General features: G+C 40.6%; 1 protein-coding gene across 6 annotated transcripts in view; it reads left to right on the top strand.

The window, feature by feature from the left end:
- THRB (thyroid hormone receptor beta) overlaps window positions 1–24,604 on the top strand; it is a 381,314-nt gene that overhangs the window by 301,871 nt on the left and 54,839 nt on the right. For 5 of the 6 annotated variants that reach the window (XM_045088971.1, XM_045088969.1, XM_045088972.1 and 2 more), the window contains one exon: window positions 6,139–6,399. The exons of the other annotated variant lie outside the window; for it this stretch is intronic. In XM_045088971.1, coding sequence (XP_044944906.1) covers window positions 6,139–6,399 — 261 coding nt within the window. The remainder of the gene's footprint in view (window positions 1–6,138; window positions 6,400–24,604) is intronic. 6 annotated transcript variants of the gene reach the window in all.

The raw sequence follows: 24,604 nt of genomic DNA, 5'->3' as shown, positions 1-24,604 counted from the left end.
TTTTCATTTTTCTCCTGCAGTTTTGAGAAGATATAGTAGTAGTAGAAAATATATATTGAATTGGTTTCATAGTTTTGAGTTCTCCTTAAAGCTCACCAGTGGCTTTTGGATAAGAAAATAGGCACCGAGTCTGTGTCTAAGAAGTAGATTTCTCTCGGTAAAGTTACCGGATTATTGGGAGAATGAGTAACAAGGGCAGAGGAGAGAAAGCAAGGGGCTGAGCCACCGGACAGAGGCTCAGTGGAATGGACTAGGGATAAATCCCTTGGAGCATTTCAGGCTACAGTAAGGCCTTAGGACCTCATTCCAATATTGATGGGAAGTCATCAGAAGATTGTAAGCACCAGAGACATGTTCTGAAAAGTACTTTCAAAGCTCACTCTGGCTGCTCTGTGAAGAATGGGTTGTAGATGGCTCAGAGCAAAAGCAGGCAGACCCGTTGCGAATATAAATGAGTAACTGAGAAAATTGAAGGGGACAATAAACAGATTGATAAAGAACTTTAAAGAACTGACAAAATGATAGCTATTAATAGGCTAATGGCTACTTATCAAACTAAGGCAAATAATGATAATGCGGGGCGCCTGGGTGGCTCAGTGGTTTAAAGCCTCTGCATTCAGCTCAGGTCATGATCCCAGGGTCCTGGGATCGAGCCCCACACCGGGCTCTCTGCTCAGCAGGGAGCCTGCTTCCTCCTCTCTCTCTGCCTGCCTCTCTGCCTACTTGTGATCTCTCTGTCAAATAAATAAATAAAATCTTAAAAAATAATAATAATAATAATAATGCATCTGTTAACAGTACAAAAGGTATGAGAGAACATGCTTTCTCTGACTTTCAGGTTCCTTGTAAATCAAGCAGGGTCTCACTCTGGACTTCCTGGATGTCCATGAAGATGAATCAAACTGTCTAGTTCAGTACTTGGCCCTTAGTAAACGCTCAGCCAAGCATTAGTCTCACCTTTCACGCCACTCCACAATAAAAATCAGTTGCTAAGCACATAGTCTGAGAATTTGGCAAAGCTAAAACTTACGGGTCCCAGTAAAAAATTAGAATGGAAATTAGAGACATCATGCTAATAGCTTGAGCTATCCACTGATAATTCTACAAAGTATATTGTATACACATTCCCCTAATGTAGAGTGTGGTATGGGGTCTCAATGCCTCATATTAACGGCCTTTAATGCAAATTAAACACTCTTATAATGAGTGCTATGAAATCCCAGCCCGCTCCGCTGACCCTCTCTGACCACTTTGTCATAAGCCTATTTCCTTTGCCTTAGCATGTCTCTGAGGTATCAGCTCGCTTTTGTGTCCTGAGATCCTTGAATATTTTCATATAATTCTCCCTTTTTTGATGGACAGATTTCTTTTCTATCATATTTAGTGAAATGTCCAGAAATAGGCTGTATGTAGTTATGTTAATGAGATTTAGGTTTCTTTGTTTTTGGAAAGTAACTTTTTTGATCGGGGTTGTGTCATGCAAAGCCAAAAGAATTATACAAGACAAGTCCAATCGTTCAATTCCAAACTCTCTTGACAAACAAGTATTTTAGTAGCAGTTCACATGTCCCTATCTAGTTATTTCCTTTAATTTTGTTATTAACTTGCATTATAACTGACAAATTGGCTAATTGTCTTCATGCCTAGAATTATGAAGTGTTAAAAGCCAGGTATTAGCTGGGATCCATTAAAGAGCAAAGGGTTCATACTTCATGTGAATAACAAGGTATGATCATTTGTAGACTCCTCCTTTTAAAAAAATGTATTTCTGCTACTGTGCACACTGTGTCCCGGGTAATGCCCAGACTACAGAATTTTTAGGTGAACATTATTTACATCCATACCCCCAATCTATAAGAGAACATCCAATTAATATCTGACATTTTTATTGAAATAGAGTTGACACACAATGTGACATCAATTTCACGTGTCCAACATAGTGATTTGACAAATCTACATTTTCTGCTCTGTTCACCACAAGTGTAGCTCCCATCTGTCACTACACAATGTTATTATAATACAAATGACTATATTCCCTGTGCTGTACCTTTTATCCCCATGGCTCATTCATTCCATAACTGGAAGCCTCCCATTCTCCTTCACCACCCTACACGCTTCTCTCCTCTGACAACCATCAGTTTGCATTCTCTGATTTATTTCATTTAGCATAATATCCTCTAGGTCCATCTGTGTTGTTGCAAATGGCAAGCTCTCAGTCCTTTTTGTGGCTGTGTAATATTCCTCGTGTGTGTGTGTGTGTCCGTGTGTGTGTGTGTGCATGCGCGTGCGTATACACACCACTTCTTTATTCATTCATTTATTAATGAACCCTTAGGCGGCTTCCGTATCTTGGCTATTGTAAGTAATATATTGTACTTATATCTTCTCTAATAAGTGTTTGTGTTTTGTTTAGGTAAATACCCAGTAGTGGAATTGCTGGATCATATGGCAATTCTATTTTTAGTTTGTTGAGGAACCTCCATACACTTTTCCACAGTGACTGTACCAGTCTGCATTTCCACCAACCATGCATGAGGGTTCTTTTTCTCCACATCCTCACCAACACTTGTTGTTTCTTGTGTTTTTTATTCTAACCTTTCTGACAAGTGTGAGGGGATATCTCATTGCAGTTTTGATTTGCATTTCCCTGATGATTTTGATGTTGAGTATCTTTTCATAATATCTGACTTTGAAATCTTCACACAGTTATTCCCAAAACTTTGATTAATTGTTTAATTATAAAGTGGATTTACTTCAAGACTGTGTAAAAACATTAGAGCCTAAGAAGGACACTGTGCCGTAATCTGAAACCTGCCAGAACTTTGTTTTCCTACCTTCAATTTTCTTAACCCTGTGGATCTCAAACTCTCTTGGGGGTCAGAATCATCTGGAGAACTTAGTAAAGGTACAAATGCCCCAGGCCCATCCCACTTCAATAGGCCTTGTCTTCTGTGTTCTCTAGTAGTGCCTTAGGTAACTGTCATTCACCAAAGTTTGGGAATCACTGACTTAATCTTTAATACTTCAATCTGTCTTCAAAGAAACACTTCATTCGTTTAGGTTTGGGGAGAACCAAGAGACACAAGCATTAGATAGAATAATAGCAGGATACCCTTAAAAACCAGTACTGCCAAGTAAACACATGTGGAGGTAACTTACAGTTCTCACCAACAAAAGAATCCTCAGTAGGCAGAAATTAAGGAGCTCTGTATAGTGGGTATCTGATCCCTCCTGGGAATGGAATAGGAACTGTATGTGTCTTCCTCATCTTGGAAGGATAAGAATCAAGAATCCTCCTTAAATAAAATCCTCTTGAGCTTTCCCATGACCCAGTCAAGACTTCTCAGTCCACTGGTTTCCCGGCACTGACCCAACCAATAAACCTGCCAGTTAAGCAGCCAAATATCATTATCATGAATGGAATTACAGACAGTAATTATTAGCCTTAAATGCCTCCCATGAATGAAGCCCTTTCCCCAAAACCATCTCAACTTCTCTTCTTAGGAAAATAGAAGTCAGTCCTATCTCTTGCCTCACCCCAAACATAACCTCCTTTGCTTAGAAAAAATACTTGCTCTTGCTGGCTCTGGGGACATGCTAAGCAAGCTTTAATAGGCTGTGCTTTAAGGAGGAATGTCCCCTTGGGTGGAGTCCCTTCAGCATCTCTCACCCATGGCCACTAGAGCTCCTTTGGCTGGGGAGCAGTGACTACTGACTTTGGCAATATTTCTTAATTTCTGTTCCACCAAGGAAGTTAATATCAAATTTTAAGAATTTCTGCAGAAAAATAAAATGTTGGGGGCTTTACAAAATAGTGTGATAACTTTAACGTTACTTAACATGGAGCTTTACAGGATACAGTTTACCGAGGATTTAAAAAGAGTACCTGAAAATAAAGAAAACATCATAGAAACGTGCAGGGTCCGAAGGCTTTGCATGTCTGTAGAAATAAAGTGTATCTCTTTTTTTTTTTAATTTAAAGATTTTATTTATTTATTTGACAGGTAGAGATCACAAGTAGGCAGAGAGGCAGGCAGAGAGAGAGGAAGAAGCAGGCTACTGCTGAGCAGGCTTCCCGCGGAGCAGAGAGGCTGGCATGGGGCTCGATCCCAGGACCCCGGGATCATGACCTGAGCCGAAAGCAGAGGCTTTAACCCACTGAGCCACCCAGGTGCCCCTAAAGTGTATCTCTTTAGGCCCAGAATTAACTCTTTCATTCAGTAGCTTTATATTTGGCTCATGGTTTAGCTCAGATCCTCATGGGTAATAAACTTGAATGGATTCTACAGAGATATGTTTAATTTGAAATGCAACACAATATCCCAGGGTTTTAATCTGTTGCTTTCTTATAATGGAGAGGGAGAATAGGTGTCTGTAATTGCACCAGTAGCTGTCTATTGCTGAGTCCAGGGTTTTTGATTCACCATGCATTGAATAATGCCAAATAATCTCTGAAGAGAAAGAACTCATGACCTCACACAGTCCCTAGCATAGCCATTTGCATAGGGTGAATATTCAGGGCTCTTCTCTGAATAAGATCAAATGTTATATCCCAGAGCTGTCACATTATAGAATTTTTTTTTTTTTTGCATGGATTTATTGCCTCCTGGCCATGTTATTTCAAGCTACAGCATTTCCATTTACGGCGACAAAGAAATCATGGATTGATTATTACTTTGTAGTCATTGTTCACAGTCTCCTCGTGGAGTAGAAAGGGAGTGTATGTGAATTCGAATTTCCACACACTAACCTGAAGACTCACAGGGCAAGTGCAGCCTCCAAAGTGACTGAGAGTAGATTACACTTTCAAAGAAATCATCCTAACCAACAACAACTAAAGACAATTAGTCATTTACAGAGGGAGTTGACGAAAACCTAAAGGCCTCTGAGCCCTTGCATTAAATAATTTAAAAGTCATGTTAAATGTTGGAAAGACAGCTTGAAATTTCCAATACTATGCGCAGATCAAGATGGACTCATCTCTCTAATATGGATATCTTTGCTTCTTTGGTAATTTCAGCAGAAAGGAAAATTCACACATAAATTATAGTCTTTCAATCACTGTATATGATCACTTTAAAAGTAGAACTCTAGTTATATTTTATATTTCTCATTTTGACAGACAGTAGCCTAAGAATTTCTAGAAATATGGATGACCAGATGGACTATGTTTTTTAATGTATATACATATACATATAGCCTGCTCATTTTTGCTCTCTACCTTATAGTCATGTACAGTAAAAATAATCAGGGAAGTAAAATTTGCCACAAGGGAAGGTTAGGGTAAGAAAGTTTACATTATACTATTGCATTAGATTATATTATTCCATTTCTTCTTGTTTTCTAGAGGGTAGATCTTCAAGTCTCTATAAATTAAATAGAAAAAAAACGCCACAATATGCATGAATAATTCACTCCCTATACCTCAACTAATGAGATTCAAGACTTATCATTCTATCATTAGAGCTATTAAAATTTGCCCTTCCCCCAACTAAAACACTGTCTGCTTTCCTTCATTGGATATCATTACCAATTTGGAGCTACACTGAAACCATTTACAAATTTCTATCTGAAGATCCAGTCTCCTTGTATCAGGCCATTAGGCGTAGAAGGTTGTAGGGAGGACTGAGTTGTCACTCCCTGAGGAACCACGTGAGCATGTCCCACTTAAGCAACAGGGTGCCCCTCAGATCAGCCTGTGATAAAACCCAAGTCAAACAAGGCTGAATCCTGGATGTTTTATGTCCTAAGGATCTAAAAAGTGTTCTTGGCCAGCCCTGACCCTCAAGACCTCAAACGCTCGTCTGAGCAGTCACATAAATTGATGTAAACTTGCTCTTGGGCCATTGCTGTGGAAGCCTGGCTGGCGAAAGTACAGCCTTTCTATGGAGGAACTAATGTCTTTCTAGGCACTAAAAATAAGGGGGAATGTGTTGATTACTCCGACAGGCAATCCAACTGTGGTGGCTAAATGCCCAAGGCTGACAAATTCTGCATCTTATCACTGCCGTCAAGTGGAGGTGCATGTGAACACTGTCAGCCCAAAGAATTGAGAAACAACTTGCCTTCCAAAACTGCAACTCAACAAAATCTTGACAATGCCAACAGCTCGTCATCTCGTGTTTTTCAACCCTCCAGAAAATGGCCTTCCAGCCTGGGACAAACCAAAGCACTGTCCAGACCGAGAACACGACTGGAAGCTAGTAGGAATGTCTGAAGCCTGCCTCCATAGGAAGAGCCATGCGGAGAGGCGCAGCGCATTGAAAAATGAACAGTCGTCACCACATCTCATCCAGGCCACTTGGACTAGCTCGATATTCCATCTGGACCATGACGATGTGAACGATCAGAGCATCGCAAGTGCCCAGACCTTCCAAACGGAAGAGAAGAAATGTAAAGGTAACCCGATTTCTATTAGACCGTAATATCCAGTGTTTCAACAAGCAAAGAAAGTTTCTGTCGTCGCTGTGTGCTCAGCTCCATTTACTCCAATGTATGGTGTCCATGTGTTTTCCCCAACTGTTGTGTTTGCAAGGCTTCTTTATCCCCCAATCTTCTTTTGAACGTAAATAAATGAGTCCCAAAGGAAAGCAGTTAATTTCAGTTGCATGTTGGGTTGGACACTTGGGGAGAAGACATTTTTATTTCTCTAATTAGCAGAAGGGTTGTTAGTTTTGGCTTTAACTCTGTTTTTGCATCTGAGTAGAAACAGACATTGCTATCGTTCTGTAGCTACTTGCTTTGAAGTGTGTGTGTGTGTGTGTGTGTGTGTGTGTGTGTGTACGCACATTTCTTTTCCCAATTGTGCCAGCAGCTAATGGGATCTCAAAGACTACCTTTAACCCAAATAGACAATTCATGCTCAAAAGAGAGGTTTCAAGTTGTTTTATTTTACTCATTAAATCCTGTGTCATCTTCCTGAAAGGCAAGATTATGGTGTTAGGAGGTTGTCACCTCATAAAAAATGTGTTAAACTGGCCTAAGTTCCTGATTGCATTAGATTTAACTGGTCTTTACCTCAGGTTGCCTCACCCGACAGATGTCTTTGTGCTGATCGCTTTATTGTCTTAGGGCTCCCCAAAATGTTGCTCTGTAAATTCATTTGTGTTTTTAAATGTCTACATTCATGTGACTTTCCATACTTTTTCAATTTAGCCTAGAGAGAAAATAAGGTCTTTTTGAAGGATTTTGACTCATCATAAATCTTTAAATTGTGTATTTGGAAATCTGGCTATTACTCACCAACATACATTAATGAACGTTTGTAAAGACTTCTATGTATGAGCCATGAGAGACTTTTGCATACTGTTCTAACTGGAACATAAACCATGATTTATTTATCCTGTCAAAAAAGTTCTGGCACTTTAACTTTTTTGAAAACACATCAAAAACTCCTTGGAACTACCATTTGACCCAAGAAGTTGAGTGTGTAGACTGTTTCAGTTGAAAACAGGATTGCCTAAAAATAATAAAATAGTGACATGAGCTCTGATTTGAGTGCAGTCAAAACTATACATGTTCTCTTTGGGAAGATTTGTGTTTGAACTACCTTCCCCTTTGTTATTTGGGAGGTTTGAGAAATTGAAAAGGATATTTAGAAAAAGAACAAAATAAGCTTTTTTTTTTTTTAAAGAGCATAAGAGACAAATGTGTGTGTGTGTGTGTGTGTGTGTGTGTGTGTCTGCAAATTTGTTTGAGATATAATTGAGATTTCGTTTTAGAATTTGTAACTAAGATTGTATCTTCAGATTTTATGAGCTGGCATCAAAACCACATCAGTCCTGGGTTATTAGTGAAATACCAACATGAAACTATTAGTGTCCTCATGATCTAAGAAAGTCACAAACTAAATTTGATTCATTTACAGCTGGTGCCCATGTTCACTCGTTTGTTTGTTCGTTCATTCATTCATTCATAGGTTCCACCTATGTCTCTACCATTTATAGAGATCTTGGTCTTAAGTACCCAAAGTTCCTAATATGGTATACTTCTTTTGTTGTTATACGTTGAAAGCAAAAAGAAACAGCCTTGGGTCTATTTGGACTCAAGGCCCTATCTATAAGTGCTGTGGTTAAAACCACAAATTTCGGCTAGAATCCTACCCTTCCACTCTGTCCTTGAGCAAACTTCTGTAATTGTTGATGGAATTAAAAAAGATAATGTATTTAAGCATACATTTAATATAGTACCTGTCCTAAGGGCTCTCTAAGTAGCAGCTTTCATTATTACTGTGATCAGTATTATTAGCTATGCATCATTAAGTCACATAAATTCCTTGTGCTGCACTGTGTGCTTGGTAAGGAATGGAGAATAAGAGGCCATGTGAGTACAGGCTAGGACATGATGTTTTGGGGTGGATTCGAGTTGCTAATCCATTTTGCATTCATTCAGCTCTCCTTTACTAAAAGTCAGAGAACTCTTAAATAAGAAAATATAATTATTACATTAAAGTCCTTCCTTAAGATTCTAGTATTAAAAGGAAAACAACTAAGGAAAACTCTCTGGCAGTTTCTAGAGTAACAAACACTCTTCATCTTGGCGTGAACGTGAGACAATGGCTTGGTTCATCATGAAAATGCCATGGGAAAGCCTATGTTGTCATGGCCCATGACTTTATAAACTGAATCTTACTCACTCAAAGTGGACACCTATATTTCGTGAGACATCAGGGAGGCCACAGAAACAACTCAATTAGTCACTTATTTCTTTTTGGAGGTGCTTCTTCTCCATCTGCTCTGCTTGTCTGCCACCTGTATAAAATTCCGGCGAGGACAGTTCTGTTTGGATCCCCATTTACGCCGGGCATGTACCTCCTGGCTCTCTCTGTCAAGCCCCCTGGCATGCTTGATATCTCGGGCCTGGCCTACCATTCCATGCATCCATCCCATCGTGTTCATTAAGTGCCTACCCTGGAAAGGACATAACCCTTGTTGTCTGAGCATGAAGCAATAGCATCAAGGCCAAAAGCACCTCCAAGTAGCCCCATTTCAAGGACCCCAAATGGACTTGATGAGAACTAAATGGCCCTGAAGGATACAGAAACTTAAGGACCTGCAGTGCAAGAGCCGAAAGAGTAAGTTGCCTGCTCGAAGTGCCACAGCAAGCCCATTCTCAGGTCCACAATCTAGCCGGTGCAGATCAGCACACCTCAAAATGTGGTTGTGAGTGGGTACCCTCCTACAAATTGTTATTAGTCCTCTCTATTGATGCAGTAGAGCTTTAGAAACTTTTACAGCAGTGTGGCACTACTGCTGACATTCAAACGCATCATCAGTGGACTCACCTCCCTAAACAGGGTTTGGAGCAATCGAGAATTATCAAACTTGCCTGGTGAGTCATGCGCGGCCAGAGCTAGGTAAAAGTCTTGTGCCAAAGAACTGTGCACCGCACTATCATGGACCAGATATTTTTTTTAAATGGTCCTTCAGTTCAAATAATTTGAGAATCACTGATCCATGCTTTATAAAACTCTTGATGTTTTTCTTTTGGCTTATATTTGGTACATAGTTAATGTTTGGTTTTCAGTTTGAGTCTTTCATTTTAATCTGCATATAACTGGGCTTCTCCCTGCTACAGCCATTCTACAGAAATTAACTGGTAACACATTTAACTGGAATGAGAGCTCTGGAGACCTAACATTCTGCCATAGAACCCACAATCTGCTCAAGTACCAGAGACCATTTCCAACCAGCAGCGAGGGACCCCAAGCCGCCCGTCTATCTCCACACTACACCTTCCCTGGAGTTTTTGTCACAGTTCGAGCTGATTGCTCAGCCATGAGGACCACATCCTACTGCTGCCCACACCTCTTTTTCTCCCAGAGTCTGAAACAATGCATTTGGTGGTGCTTAAAGTGCCCCCACCCGTGGCCCTAGAGGCATCGGGAGTTTATTAGAAATGCAGAATATCAGGCCCCACCCCAGAATGCTAAATTGGGAGCTTTGGAAAGGAGCCCAAGAATCTGTGTTTTTTAACCAGCCCTCCGCGTGATTCTTAAAAACCTGAATATCAGAAAAAATGCCTGAGAACAGACACCTAAGCTCTTAGTATAAGAAAGGGCCTGCCACCTAGTGGACACTCAGGGAATGTACATTTTTCTTCCCCTCCTTGACTGCACCTAGAGAGCTACCTTTCTTGATCCAGCTTGGTTAGGCCCGGTTTATCTTAATTGCCAAATGGATATTCTGTTTAATAACTCAGCCTGGTAACACATCCCTCGGGTACTTGAACCCTTCAGAGAATCCCACTCTGTTTGGCACGGGCTCTGATCCTCCTCTGAGTACTTACGAGGCTCCTTCATGAAGACCTCTCATGCCTTCCTGAACTTCTCTTCAGAACCCCAGGGTCCCACCAGTTCCACAAGGATGGGTCCTAGTTAGATGCATGCACCCCTGTAGCTGGATCTAGCAGGGTCTGGACACAGGTGGTCAGGCCTCTGTTCTTGGATGTTTGTGCTCAATCAGGGACCTTTTTGATACACTGGAACCCAGTAGGAGAAAAAAGGCAGGGATTGACTCACCTCCCTGAATGCACTAGAAAAAGGTGGGCAGCAATCCAGTGATCTCACTGAATTTTCTCTGTAGGCCAGTTCTGTGTTTACTATCAAGAGAATGGAATCTTGGATCCTAGGAAGGCAAGGAGGAAAAGGGTCAAAATAACTTTACTAACAAGTTATTTTCTCTCATTTTAAAAAAGCCTTCCATGTTCTGTATAAAATTGAAAATTTATCAAATGTTCAACAAAGCAATTTTTAGAAATAATTTCTATTTCCATCCTCCAAAGACAAGAAGTGTTAAAAATCTTTATTATATTTCAGTCTCTTTTCTGTGCGTATCTATTTTTTATAAACTTGGAATCATACTAGACATGCCATTTTTTCACCAGTTTTTAATGCTTAATGACATATCATGAACATTTTCCTTTGTCATTAAGTATCCCTCTGAATCCTGACTTTTATTGACTATAAATTATCCTTGCTTATAGATATGTTGTAATTTATTAAGCCAGTCCCCAAGATTTAGACAAGTTAAAGTAATTTTTAAAACAGTATCTTATGTCAGTAAAGGGGCAGACTATTAGCTCATGCTCTTCACAAGAAGGAAAAAATGAATCAAATCAATGATGACAATTTTAAATGATATATAATTCTCATTTACCAAAATAACAAAGTGTTCTAAAAATGAGAGATGTAAAGCCAAGTCATTGTATGCATTATAATCCTTCAAGCTAGACATTCACATTTTCAGCGGTGATCGCTATCTTTGTCCTTAAGTAAAATACAAGGACATCTTCAGGTAAATGAGTATTTTAGAAGGTTGGGGATTAAAAAGCTTGAGCCCTTCCACTAGTATGACCATCTGCTCCATCCATCTCCACTCTCCACTCTGCCCGGACTCACCATACATCAGGGTGTGCGGTCCCAGCTGAGAGCGCCCGTGTGATTCATATACCTCAAGGGCACTCTACAAGCCTTAGCCATCCACATGAGAATAAGTGCTCTCCACCAGCTTCTGGTAGATGCAAGAGAGCTGTGTGATTTGATACTTCAAAGGCAGGAAAGAGCACCTGTAAGTAGACCAGGACAGACAGAAATAGAGGGCAAGTAAAGAAAGGAAAGCGGTCAGCTGGAGTGGAGGGGAGGAGAAAACTGGAAACAGAGCAATGGCAAACATCAGAAATTCAAGGCTCCTTTATCCAACATCAGTTCTCACTGAGATTCAGCATGAGCGGTGGATGGAGCACAGGCTTCCCAAGAGCAATCTGGCAGTGTCTGTCACAACATAAAATGCAGATATGCTTTGACCCAGCCATCCCTCTTACAATACTCTGTTCCACAGAAATACTCACAGGGACAAAGATCCGTGTTCCCCTGCTTTCTTTGCACCTTTGTTTTTGTTACTGAAAAATCAGTAACACTCCAAATGTCCATCCACAGGGGAATGTTCGAATATACTATGGCATATCTAAAGTATCCACTGGAAGAATAAACAGGTTCTTAAAAGGAGGTGCTTTTAGGAATACCAAATAGAGAAACGACCATGCACTAAGTATAGTGGGATCCCAATTACAGGTTTTTATAAATATGTTTCTGTTTATTTGTTTATTTATTTATTTATTTATTTGAGAGAGCGAGCGATCACAAGCCAGGGGGAGGGGCAGAGGCAGAGGGAGAAGCAGACTCCCTGCTGAGCAAAAAGCCCCATGCAAAGGGCGGGGGATCCTGACTGAGCCACCCATGTGCCCCTCCCATTTATAGTTTTAAAAATCTGTGTCACTGTGCATGCACAAATGTGCATAGACAAAAAGTCCTGGATACACAACAACCTGTGACACTAGGTAGCTTCAAAAGGAATGAGGAGAATAAAGGATGCTAACACTAACCTCATATACAACTGCGTGCAAGATTTTTGTACAATAAGAAGGCATTAATATTAGTGCCAGGTGCAGTTTTCTTTCAAAGTTAAGCTCATATGCTTTATAGTCAGACAGACTTAGGTGGACTTCTTGCTCTTAAATAGACCAGCTCAGGGCAGGTTTTTTTAACCTCTCGGTCTCTCAATCCCCTTCCTTTTAAATGGGGTCATAATATCTGGCTTTCATATTTGTTGTAAAGACGAAAGATCACATGGGTAAAGCACCCAGCATAGTGCCCGCCACTTAGAAGAGACAACATGATAACTGTTCTTAGAATAGAAACATTCTCTTAGCCTCGGGCTCCCCTTCTCCAGTGTTTGTCGCCCTTTCTGACCTTCAAATACACTGACAACCACATACACGTAAACGAAGAGAAGCAAAACAAAACACCACATATACAGCTATGGTAGAGGCATAAACAATTGAAGGAAGAGTCCATGGCAACAACCAAGATAGTTTTCAAACCCTGTCGATAATGACAAATTTAAAAAAGAAACCCAGAAAAGTATGAAGGAGCCGAACTGGACTTTGAATCCTGGCAGTCTAGCTCCAGCACTAGAGCTCGTCATCATTGTAATGTCTCCTGACACAGAAAGGCAAGGAAATTGCAGGCACCTCAAGGAAGGAATCTAAGCCACAGGGAAAACACTGGTCTACACTCAGAAGAAGGTGCAGGGCAGTAAGACCTGGGGTGAGAGGAGCCGTGGACTCCTTGTCGTACAGTCTAAGGCCAAATTCTGGCGCTGTTCTTACCAGCCACTGAGCCTTGAGCAAGTCTCTCCTCCTGTTGGAGCCTCAGTTTCCTTAGCTATAAAATGGGAGTCCTCTCTCACAGAATTGTGGAATTCTATGTGTATTATTTTTCTAATGAGGCTTGGAAAGATGAGAAGCAGATTGGGTGTTAGGGATATAGACGCTCCCCCACCCCCGCCATGTGAGAATACCACTAAGCAGATACTGACAAGACTGAAGTTTCTAAAGCTGAGAATATTACAGACACAAGGGGGAACAGATACAATAGCCAAATCCTTTGATCCTTCCAACAGGTAGTTTTCAGACAAAATAGTGTACAATGTAGGCAGTTAACTTGTAAGAGCTGGCACTGAAGTTGAAAATTCAACTTCAGTCATCCTTGGAGAGAGTTATCCTTGTGAAGACATCATAGGTGACCATTGGAATTCAAAGCCTTTCCCTTGCCCAGACATTTCCCACAGGTTGCCCTGAATTTTCTGTGGTCTTTCCAAATGAAAACCTCCTGACTGGATGGCTTGTCAAGCCTCTAGCAACTCCACGTGGATGAACGGGGTCGGATTCCTTTCTCCCTTGACAGGGTCCAGTAACACCAATGGAAGGAGCAGAAAAGGGGTGAGGAGAGCAGGGAGTGAAGGAAAGAGTGAGAGAGAATAAGAGTCAGGACTGCCACAGGCCACTGTGCATGCTGTCAGGCTGTGTGTTGGGCAGTTGGAGTGGTGTTTACCCACAGTGAAGTCTGTGATGCGGCCCTTTAAAGACAAATGTCACGTTGCCAAGAAAGACACTGAACACACATGTTCCAGTCAGATTTGGACATGTGTGAATGCATGTTGATCCGGGGCCACCAAGATATTCCAAGGTTGATAACACTATAATGTAGAATGAAGTCTGCTAAAAGAGTAGAATTTAAATTTCTTTCTGAAGATATATATGTGTGTGTGTATATACACACATATGTACACATGTGTATATGTACACATACACTGTATATATTTGCATATACAATATTATATATATATCCATACACATATGTATACAGACATACACACACACAATTGTATATATAAAATATCCAAAGTGATGGGTGTGTTAATTACCCAGATGGGAGAAATCCTGTCACAAGGTATGTATACATCAAATCACCACAATGTACACTTTAAATATCTTACAATTGTATTTGTCAATTATACCTCAATAAAGCTGAGGGGGAAAAAATATTTCAAGAATCCTCAAATTACAGAGCTGGCCTTCTGCTTTAAATCCTAGGAATGTTCTCTAGCACTCAGTAGGTGCATGGGGAACATTGAGAACAGAAGACTATGGTTTGGCTCTCAGGCCAGACATTTACCAGGTATTTAACCTTGAATAAATCACTAATTCTCTCCAGCAAGGAATCAAGGAATGTATTCAGAGATTAATTGCCCATAAAAACCCAAGGACATTAATCTGCAATTCTATTTTAAAGTACCTCTCTAATGCAATAACTGTATTTTCCCTTCGTGGGGAAAACAGGACAAAATAGATTAAATTAGTACTAATCCCCCAAATCTAAACTGTGATTATCAGAAATACATAGCAGCTCCAGGATTAATTGGGCAATCAGTCGCTTTTCACCGTCTCTTTCAGTGGTCTTAACCTCTCTTGTTGTACAGCTTCCCCCAGGAACAGAAGATTTCAGGCTTATAAAGACACCCATTCTCAATTCCCCAGTAAGTCTGGGCTTCTAGAACCCCTGTCAGCTTCTGGAAACATACACATATTCCCCCAATAAGCCTATTCCTCTGACAGTGTTGGTGACCAGTATATCCTCCCCTCTCCAGGGCAGAGGCTCTGGGTTTGAGTACTTCTGGAGGTTCAGAGACTCCACACCAAGGGAGCCTGCATACTAGCGACATTGCAGGGGTGCCTGGGTAGCTCAGCAGATTAAGCTTTTGTCTTCGGCTCAGGTCATGATCCTAGGGTCCTGAGATTGATAACCACATCAGGGTCCCTGCTCAGCGGGGTGCCTGACGCTCCCATGTTTGTGTGCGCTCTCTCTCTCTCTCTCTGACAAATAAATAAATAAAATGTAAAAAACACAGTGGTTGGGGCGCCTGGGTGACTCAGTGGGTTAAAGCTTCTGCCTTCAGCTCAGGTCATGCTCTCAGGGTCCTGGGATCGAGCCCCGCATCAGGCTCTCTGCTCGGCGGTGAGCCTGCTTCCTCCTCTCTCTCTCTTTCTCTGCCTGCCTCTCTGCCTAGTTGTGATCTCTCTCTGTCAAATAAATAAAGAAAATATTTAAAAAAAAAAAAAAAACCACAGTGGCAGTGCAGACAAAATAGTCAAGTACACTGGGAAGCCATTTCTCTTGTATGTATGACCTGTACGGACACACACATGGTTTCTCTCTGTAGTTTGCTATGTGGCTGATACTAATATGAGCTATATTTAGAGATCAGTTTTTCAGGTTCTGGACCAATTCAGCCACCTTGACTTGAAATGAAATAAATATGATCCCACTTCTCTATCCACTCTGCAAAGATACCAGAAATCCAAAATCAACTGAGTTTTGGAAATGAGAGTCCTGAGTTTTGGAATTCACATTCATGGCTCCTCCATGAGCCAAAGCCATCCTCCCTGGCATTGACCTGATACAGAATTATGATCTTTGGCAAACCTCTGTCCCCATGACATTTGCCAATATTGACTTAAACAAGGGGCTTGACTTTGTTAAACGTCACTGCCTCTTAAAATGTAGAACTGCATTGCAAATATGTCTATTTAATTTGAATGTCTATACTATGAAGATACTTGGCATTCGAGTTTGAATACTGTGTGTATCTACTAGTCTAGATGGCAATATTTGGTGAGTGGCAAAGTTGACCCCAACTATCCATAGTTACCCCATAACATGCAGTTTATACAGGCCATATTGTCCTAAGTCCAGCCTCAGACTTAATGAAAAGATACTTGTTTTGCTCTTTGTTTGCCTAGATCTGGAAAGAACTTCTTATAATAAGCCTAAGATATAAAACTAAAGGTCAAAAATGCGTAAGTAAAAGAAGCTCCTGCCCTTTAAGGGAAAAAAATACATGTTAATTTTTGCAGGAGTTTCAACTGAATGGTTTCCAGGGAAACAGGTATCTGCCATGGGCTCATCCCATTTAATATTTATAGCCGAACATAGGGAATAGTGCTTTCTTATTATCCCTTTCTGGTTACACATGATATGCTCATTCTTAAGTTTCCTTTGAAGTGATCATTCTATGTTTGAATCTTATTTCTTCCAAACAAGGGAAACATTTGTCTATTCTATGATTTTTTTAAAAAAGAAGAAGTTTTGCAATATCAAGAATATAAGCATGGTGATCACCACTAAAAAGGAAAAAAGAATTGCAACACTAAATCAATCTGACACACTTTTCTAGGTGAATTGAGGGGGGTTGATTTTGTTTGTTGTCTTAATGCAAATTGGCTTACCTTTTTAGCTGGTTCCTGCTTTTAAGAGTTGAACTGGAAAAACGAAATTGGTAGGAAAGAACCATCTTCAAGTTTGAGTGAGCTGTATGTTTTACTGGAAGATCTGCTAAGGCAAACCTATAAATACCATTTTACCTGTGATTTTAAAGTACTCTCCTCTTTACCGAAAAGTTGGAATAATACAGAGAACTCCCACGTACCCTTCATCTGGACTCACCAGTTATTAACATTTTGCAACATTTGCCTTAGCACAGTGCGTGTGTGTGTGTGTGTGTGTGTGTGTGTGTGTGTGTGAGAGAGAGAGAGAGAGAGAAAGAGAGAGAGAGAGAGTGTGTCTGCGTCTGTATATATACAGAGTATTTTTTAGGATCACGTAAGAGTCAGTCACAGACATCATACTCATTGAACTCTAAAAACTTTAGAGTGTCCCTTAAAGCCAAAGAAATTCTCTTAGAAAACCATGGTACAGTCCTCAAAATCAGGAAGTTTAACATTGACGCCTACTATTATCTAATCTGGAGACTTTATGGAAATTTTACAAACCGTCCCCTCTCCATCCCCTGTCCCCCCAGGAGGAGAGGTAGAGGCTGAGACCTGGGCCGGAGAAAGGATTGTCCCTGGAGACTTTCATGGGTGTTATCCCTCCTGACGGGGCTGCTCCAGGCCACCACCACATGTTGTTTCTGGTCCAGGACCCAGGCCAGGATTATGTATTCCATGCAGCTTTTGCATCTCATTCGTCTGCTTTGATCTGTAACGGGGTGTCATGACCATTTTCTTCATGACATTGATATATTTGAAGAATGCAGGCCTGTGATTGCGTAGAGCCTCCCTCGGTTAGGGTGTGACTGATGTTTCCTCATGATTAGAATCAGATTATGTATTTTTGGCAAATATGCTAAAAAAAAATTGTCATATCCCATGATGTTTTTGTTCCTATAAAAATTTAAGTGGTGATTCAGAAATGGTTTGCAGTCTTCCAAACCGCCTACGTGTTCGTGTGAGGAGTTTTCTATTGTTATTGATGAGCTCGTTCATTATATAACTCCCGGGGTTGGAAGAAAGTGTATTTTCTAGAAGCCCACTTATTAAGCAACCATTCAGTAGCCTAAGGGTGAATGTCTAAAGAGTCGAAGTTATTTGTTTCTATGTCACCTATGGGAGTTTTAAGGCTGGAACAACAACAGTATGATACCTCCCTGGGAGACACCTTTCTTTGTAGTAGGGACAGAAAGCAGATCCTCTGTGATCTGAAGGCCTCTGAGTATAACATAAAGATGCCTCTTTATTCACTTTTCAAGCTTTAACTGGGCCTTCTTTTCTTTCCATAATCCAATCCTATTAAATAACAAAACTATTGAGATTGGAATGTACCTTCAGTTAATCTTGATATCTACTATGTATCTTTCTAGATTATTTTGATATTTGAAATAAAATGAAGAGCTTCAATTCACCATTTCTAGATGTGGTTCTCAGGGTGCCAACATGAAGTAGATCCAGTGTTTGAAAACACATTTACAAATCCTCTTTTATTCACATTCTGCATGAAGGTCCCATCCAAATATCACTTCCTTTGTGCTTGTTTCTCCACTCCCCCTGAGAATGAATCATTTCTTTCCTCATGCTGTCATGAATTATTACTATAGTAAAGCACCTATTGGGCGTACCTTATCTTACTACAGCTTCAGAACACGCCTGTGGAATTCACCAGAGGTTGAGATCACCTTGATTTACACCAAAAGTGTTCTTAAGTGTATTCTGTGTGCCCCATCTGCGTTGTGTGTTGAGAATAGAAAGTTCAATGAGACTGCTTCCAGCCTGGGGTTTCCAGACAGACATGTCGGACGAGCTTTGGGTCTAGACTTGAAATGCACAGCAACTCTACGGACGGCCACATAATAATGAAAATTCTGCTGACTGACTGACATTTGCCTTAGAGAAGAATAATAAAGAATTTAACTTAGGCTGTTTCAGAAGCAGGAATTCTATCTACTTCACTCATCTTCACTTAACACATGGAGTATCTGGTGTGTCAGATACTGTCTTCTGCTTGTTGATACGTCTTTTTACTGGGGTTGCCAATGTCAGAGGCAGTCCCTGCCGTCCTCCTGTACGTGGTATTGATTTATAAATGATGTGAACATTTAAATTGTTTATTTTGATCATCAGTTTTAATTAGCTCAGGCTATTTGTAAGCCCACGTCTATTTTCATGAAGTTTTATTAAGATACAATTTACATACCATAAAATCCCTCTGTTTTAAGTATACAGTTCCATAATTGTTAGTGTATTTACAGAGTTCTGCAGTCATCACCACAATCTTATTTTAGAACATTCCCATCACCCCAGAGAAACTTGCAGCTGACTTGCAGTGACTCTCCCTTTCTGTATCCAGTCCCTGGCCACCACTCATCTACTTTCTGTCCCTACAGATGGGCCTTTACTGCACTGCACAAAAATGGAATCACACAACAGGACCGGCATCCTTTTCTTGATGTGTTATTTTTAAGGTTCATCCACATCGTAGCATGCCGCATTACTTTGTTTGAACTTTTTACCTTTCATTATTCTTCATAGAATTTTTAAGTATAAGTGTAAGAATGGAGCCTTTAATGAACAAAGAATAAATCTTTTGAAAACGACATCAATTGTGGCAGAGACTTGATTTTGCACTAGTTGTTCTTAAAGGTGAAAAAGCAAAGTATAATGCAGATGACTCAATCATTCATTCATTATTCCTATTATTAGGGAAATTTGTTTTAAAATTAATCTCTGTCATGTTATTCTAGAATAAAGAAAGTATACTATGGCTGTTAAATGTCAAAACCATTCCATTCAAACAACCACTCAACTTTTCAAATCAAGTCCATCAGTGTGAATTACAATGAAATGATCGTCTTAACACATTAAACTAAGTCAAAATGGACCTACTTGCTTTCATTAATTGAGGAGTACATAAAATGAGGGGCTCTATGATATTCATGCAAAGCATAAATGATATTCATAAAAATGTAAAATATTGAAGAAGTTTTTTTTCTAGAGATAGAGGGAAATGTATTGATCAAAATAAATATTTAAAGAGGCATTAAATTAAGCTCATCTTTGGAAAAACAGATAAATCATTATGGTGATCTTGAATTTGTGTCAAAACCTATTAATAATTTTCTCTGGGAAAAGCAGTATGGGGAAATGGGACAGGCAAGTTCTAGAATAGCAAATCAAGAGCTAAAATCTCTATACTAAGATTTTTCCTTGGCAGTTACGTAAGGTGAGAAAACCAGCCCCTCAGTTTCCACTCTGTAAAATGAATGGATATATCTTCACCACCAGTTGTATTGTTTGGTTATGACGTTAAAATGCAATAGACCTCGTCATTATTACTTAGCCAGTGTTCCAATTAAAGCTACACCAAACTGAAACTTTATTGTATGCTTTTTAGACTATGATGCAAGCTTCATTAGAGTATATTAGCCACTAAAAGTTTGCTTTTGAATCAAATGTTCAATCGTGGAAAAGAGTGAACATGCCCCTGTTGGTTTAGAAAAGAGAAGAGTTTGATGCTGATAACATTGGTCTAAAATGTATTTCAGAAACCTTCTTTTTCAAACCCCAGCTGTAAGGGGGCTAGTCAGCATTTGCTTCTGTATACATACATTTTCCTTTTACTAGATCCTGGTTCTCAAGCTTTAGCCCTGATTCTGCATCAGAATCCCTAGGAGGGCATGACCCCATACACACGCACTGCTGGCCTCAGCCGGGAGAGGCTGCTTCAGTGGGTTTGGGCAGGGCTGGAGAACAGGCATTTATAAGAAGTTCCAGGAGATGCAAATGCCACTGGCTCAGGACCCACCCTTTTTGAACCACTGGCCCAAGGCTTGCTGAGTCTATTTTACACCCTTTGTGGAACACAAAGGGCTGTTTTCTTTGTCCCACTCATTCTGTAAGTTGACATATTTCACCTAGTAGAAAGCTGCCGTAACTGGGTCTGTGGTATCTTGTGCATGACTGTGCCAGGGCAGCCGCTCCACCTTCACGAAGTAAAACACCACCTCCAGACCTTAGGCCTAGTAAGAGTGTCCAAGTTGAGGAAGCCACCAGGACTGCGCTGTGAAAACGTCCTTCTCCTTGGACACCTCTCAGTTCAGTTCCTGGGGCGGCTTCCAACATCTTGGGCCCCAGGGGTGTCTTGTTCCCACTTCAGTGTTCTCATCAGGGCCCTTTCTTTCCCAGTGCACCCAGATCACCATTCATTTGCCTTAATCCAGTAAACCTTGTTGTCACTTTTTCAAGCATATTTTTGTAAAAAGGAATTCTGCTTGGTGACCGATTGCAAACAAAAACCTCCCCTCAATATCCTTTCATAGAGCTGTAACTGGCTGGCACTATCAAGAAGCTTTTATCAAATACTAAAGGAGAAAAAAGAAAAACTAGAAACAAAGTCAGGGTACAAGTTGTTTGAAAAGAGGAGGGCTTTGAGTTTCTATTCCTACCAAACAGAAGCAGTCACAGAGCCCAAAGGCCCCAGTCTTGTGCTGTGGCCACCTGGGATTTGCACTACCTTGTGTCTGGCCTGCCTCTGCTGGCCAGTAGCTTTCCTCCTTGGTGAAGACCAAAAACAGGACACTCCCCTTGGCAGCTTCCCAGGCCTCTCCTCTCTGTCCCTGGTGTGTAATCTGAGAAAAACACCACTCTTCCAGGGGATCTAACCCTATGAATGGCTTTCCCTCCAGCAAGAGTCATAGAACAGAATTCTGTGTTTCTGAAAGTGTGTTTCATGGAACACTTGTAACAGATATTAGAAGATACACAGGGTTCTATGATGAGATGTGTTTGGGAAATGCTGAGTCATGTGAGGTCAAACAAAGTTCAACAGTTTTCATTTGTGATTCTCTGAGAGAGAGATATCCAATGCATACTTTCCAAAATCATTTGACCACAGAACCTATTCTTATTGCTTTTTCTTCAAAGCGTCTCTTGGGACTGGTATTGTGAACCACTTTGAAAACATCCTCTGAATGAGGATCACATAATCAAAATAATCAAGGAGAGAGTGGCTCATGTTAATTAATGCACCTGGGACTAAGGAAGTAAAAAGTTCCAAAATGGTTTGAGTTGTATGTGATTCCATGGACTCAAGGTTTTATATCAATTCTTTTTTCTTTTTTCTTTTTTTAAGATTTTATTTATTTGTCAAAGAGAAAGAGGGAGTGAGAGCACAAGGAGGGGTAGCAGCAGGCAGACGAAAAAAAGCAAGCTTCCTGCTAAGTGAGAAGCCCAATGTGGGACTCAATCCCAGGACCCTGGGATCATGACCCAAGCTGAAGGCAGATGCCTAACCAGCTGAGCCACCCAGGTATCCCTTTTATCAATTCTTAAGGGGAGTGTCAACTCCCAGGCCTGGGGCAAATTCCCTCAATTCCCTCCCTTTCTCTAAGGCAGTATGTATCTTGGAGGAAGAACCAATGAACTTACTCAGAGGTTGAAGGTAGATAGTGAGGGCAAGTAAGGAGTCAAGGACACACCCAGGCTTTGTGCTTAAACCCCTAGGTGGATAGTGGTACCTGGTTGGGAAGACTGCAGGAGGAACAGATTTTAGAAAGAATGAAGTGGGAGATACATGTTGGTGTGCCAATGAACACGTCAAGTGGACAGCTGGACAGAAGATCTGATTTTAGAGAAGACATCCGGGATGGAGATATACATTTGGATGTCATTTACCTACTTATTGGAAGCATGAGATCACCTACAACAGATGCTGGCAAACTTCTCTAAAGTGCCACATACGAAATATTTTCAACAAAGCCATATGGTCTCTGTTACAATTACTCAACTCTGCCATTGTAGCATGGAGTAGATATAGAAGCAGCCATAGATGATATGTAAATGAATAAGCATGACTGTGTTTCAATAAAACTTTATTTACAAAATAGGTGGTGGCCCATTTTGCTCTGTCAGTCAAAGCTTGCTGACTCCTTAACCTAGAGTCAAAATGTAGACTCAAAAAAGAAAGTCCAAGACAGGCCCTAGGGCACTTCAATAATAATAATTATTACATATATACATAATTATATCACTATGCCAGTCACTGTTCTAAATGCTTAACTTATATTGACTCACTTCATCTTCACAATAACTGATGAGATGGATACCATTATCACTATTTTACAAAGGAATGAACAGTTACCTAAAGTTCTAATTTTTCTCTCTCTTGAGAAAAAAATTACAAGTGCAGGGACACCTGGGTGGCTCAGTCAGTTAAGCACCTGCCCTTAGCTCAGATCACGATCCTAGGTTCCTGGGATGGAGCTGCACATAGGGCTCCCTGCTCAGCGTGGAGTCTGCTTCTCCCTCTTCCTCTGCCCTTCCCCCATCTGTGCTCTTTCTCTCACAAATAAATCTTTAAAAGTAACTAAATAAATAAGTGCAGAGGTTCACAGTCTAGACTAGTATGGCAGTTCTGTAGCGGGTCTAGGTTCAACAACCTAAGTTCCCTCCAGCTCAGTTTTCTACCATCTAGAGTACAGTGGTCATTCTAATAGGCCAAAATGGTGGCTGGGGCTCCAGTTACCATATCCACATTTCAGCAGCTGGAAGAAGGAACAAAGAAGCAGCTGATGGTATGCAACAGTTGTTTTTAATTTTCCTAGAAACTGCCTTGCCACATTTTTCTGCTACATCTCATTGACCAGAGCTTTTTCACAGTCACCCCTAGCTGCAAGGGAGACTGAGAAACTTTCTTCCCAAAGGCCATTGCACAACTAAAAATCAGACATTCTGTTACTAAAGCAGAAAGAAAGAAAAGCTATTAGAGTAGAAGCTAGTGTAAATATTTCATGTTTATTAATTATTTTTCTTTATGTGCCTTTTTTGCAAATATTGTTGATAACACTCTCCCCAAGACATTTCTGCTCAGCTGTCTCGTATCTCTGGCCTCCACCGTTGAAGTCCCATTCACTCTTCAAAAGCCAACTCACAGGTCCCCTCTTACATGCCGCTATGCCCAACTTTCTAGGAAGATTCTTCCCACATTCCCATGCCATAGTCACCATGCTTTCTTGGATTTAATTCTTCCCTGGTCTGTCTCTGTGGTCTGGCCCCTCTGCTCAACTAGACAATTCAAGGATAGGTGAAGCCAGGTCGAGGTTTAAAAAGTTAATTTTTAAGAACTAAAGGAAATAGGCATCAAAACTGCAAATGAAGAAAAACTCAGGTATGGGGGATGGCCCAGCACTGGTAAAGGGGCCATGCTTGGGCACCCAGTAGAACAGCAGTTCTCAAATTCGGCTGCCTGTGGAAATAATCCAAGGAACTTAAAAAAAAAAAAAAATACCTTGATGCTCACATTTCACACCATCCTGGTTAAATCAGAATTTCTGAGCATGACACCTAGGCATCGATGTTTTTTAAAGTGCACAGGTGATGCCAGTGTGCGGCCTTATTTAAGAAACAGCTAAAAACAGAGGAAAAGACACTGAAAGAAGCTGCTTTCCTCCTTCAGAGACCTTGAGGGTTTGTTGTTCACCTAGGAGGTTTTCCAAGCGATATCATCAGTCTTATCCTTTTAGGTTATTTCCTTCCAGCCGAAGACAGAAATGTATTTACATAATAAATTCTTATTGATTGGCACACTCCTAATGAGAATTATTAAAGCACCCCCCCCAAGTTTATTTCAGGCAGTTTGAAGCACTATGGGTCAAATAACTCCCAAGCTTCCCCTTAAGTAACTAAATTAGAGTAGTCAGCCAGGGAAATAAGAAAACAATCTTACTGAAGCTCACCTCATTTGTGACACATAATATGTTTAAATTGCCTTATCGACTTTACAGAGAAGCATACCAGATCGATCACAAGTGACAGCACTGTGATTGCTTGGATCAGGGTGTGAGGGGTCATATTTCAAATTCAGTGTGAGTGTTGGACTCCATTTTCAGCTCACAGGAATGAGAGTTGCGTGCACTTGCTGCACATAAAGAACATT

Source organism: Mustela putorius, unplaced genomic scaffold (genome assembly GCF_011764305.1).
Source record: "Mustela putorius furo isolate JIRA1106 unplaced genomic scaffold, ASM1176430v1.1 tig00003834_pilon_pilon_pilon, whole genome shotgun sequence".
NCBI classification, from domain to species: domain Eukaryota; kingdom Metazoa; phylum Chordata; class Mammalia; order Carnivora; family Mustelidae; genus Mustela; species Mustela putorius.
The sequence above is the reverse complement of the archived record's forward strand: the minus strand, read 5'-3'. Positions and strand labels throughout refer to the sequence as shown.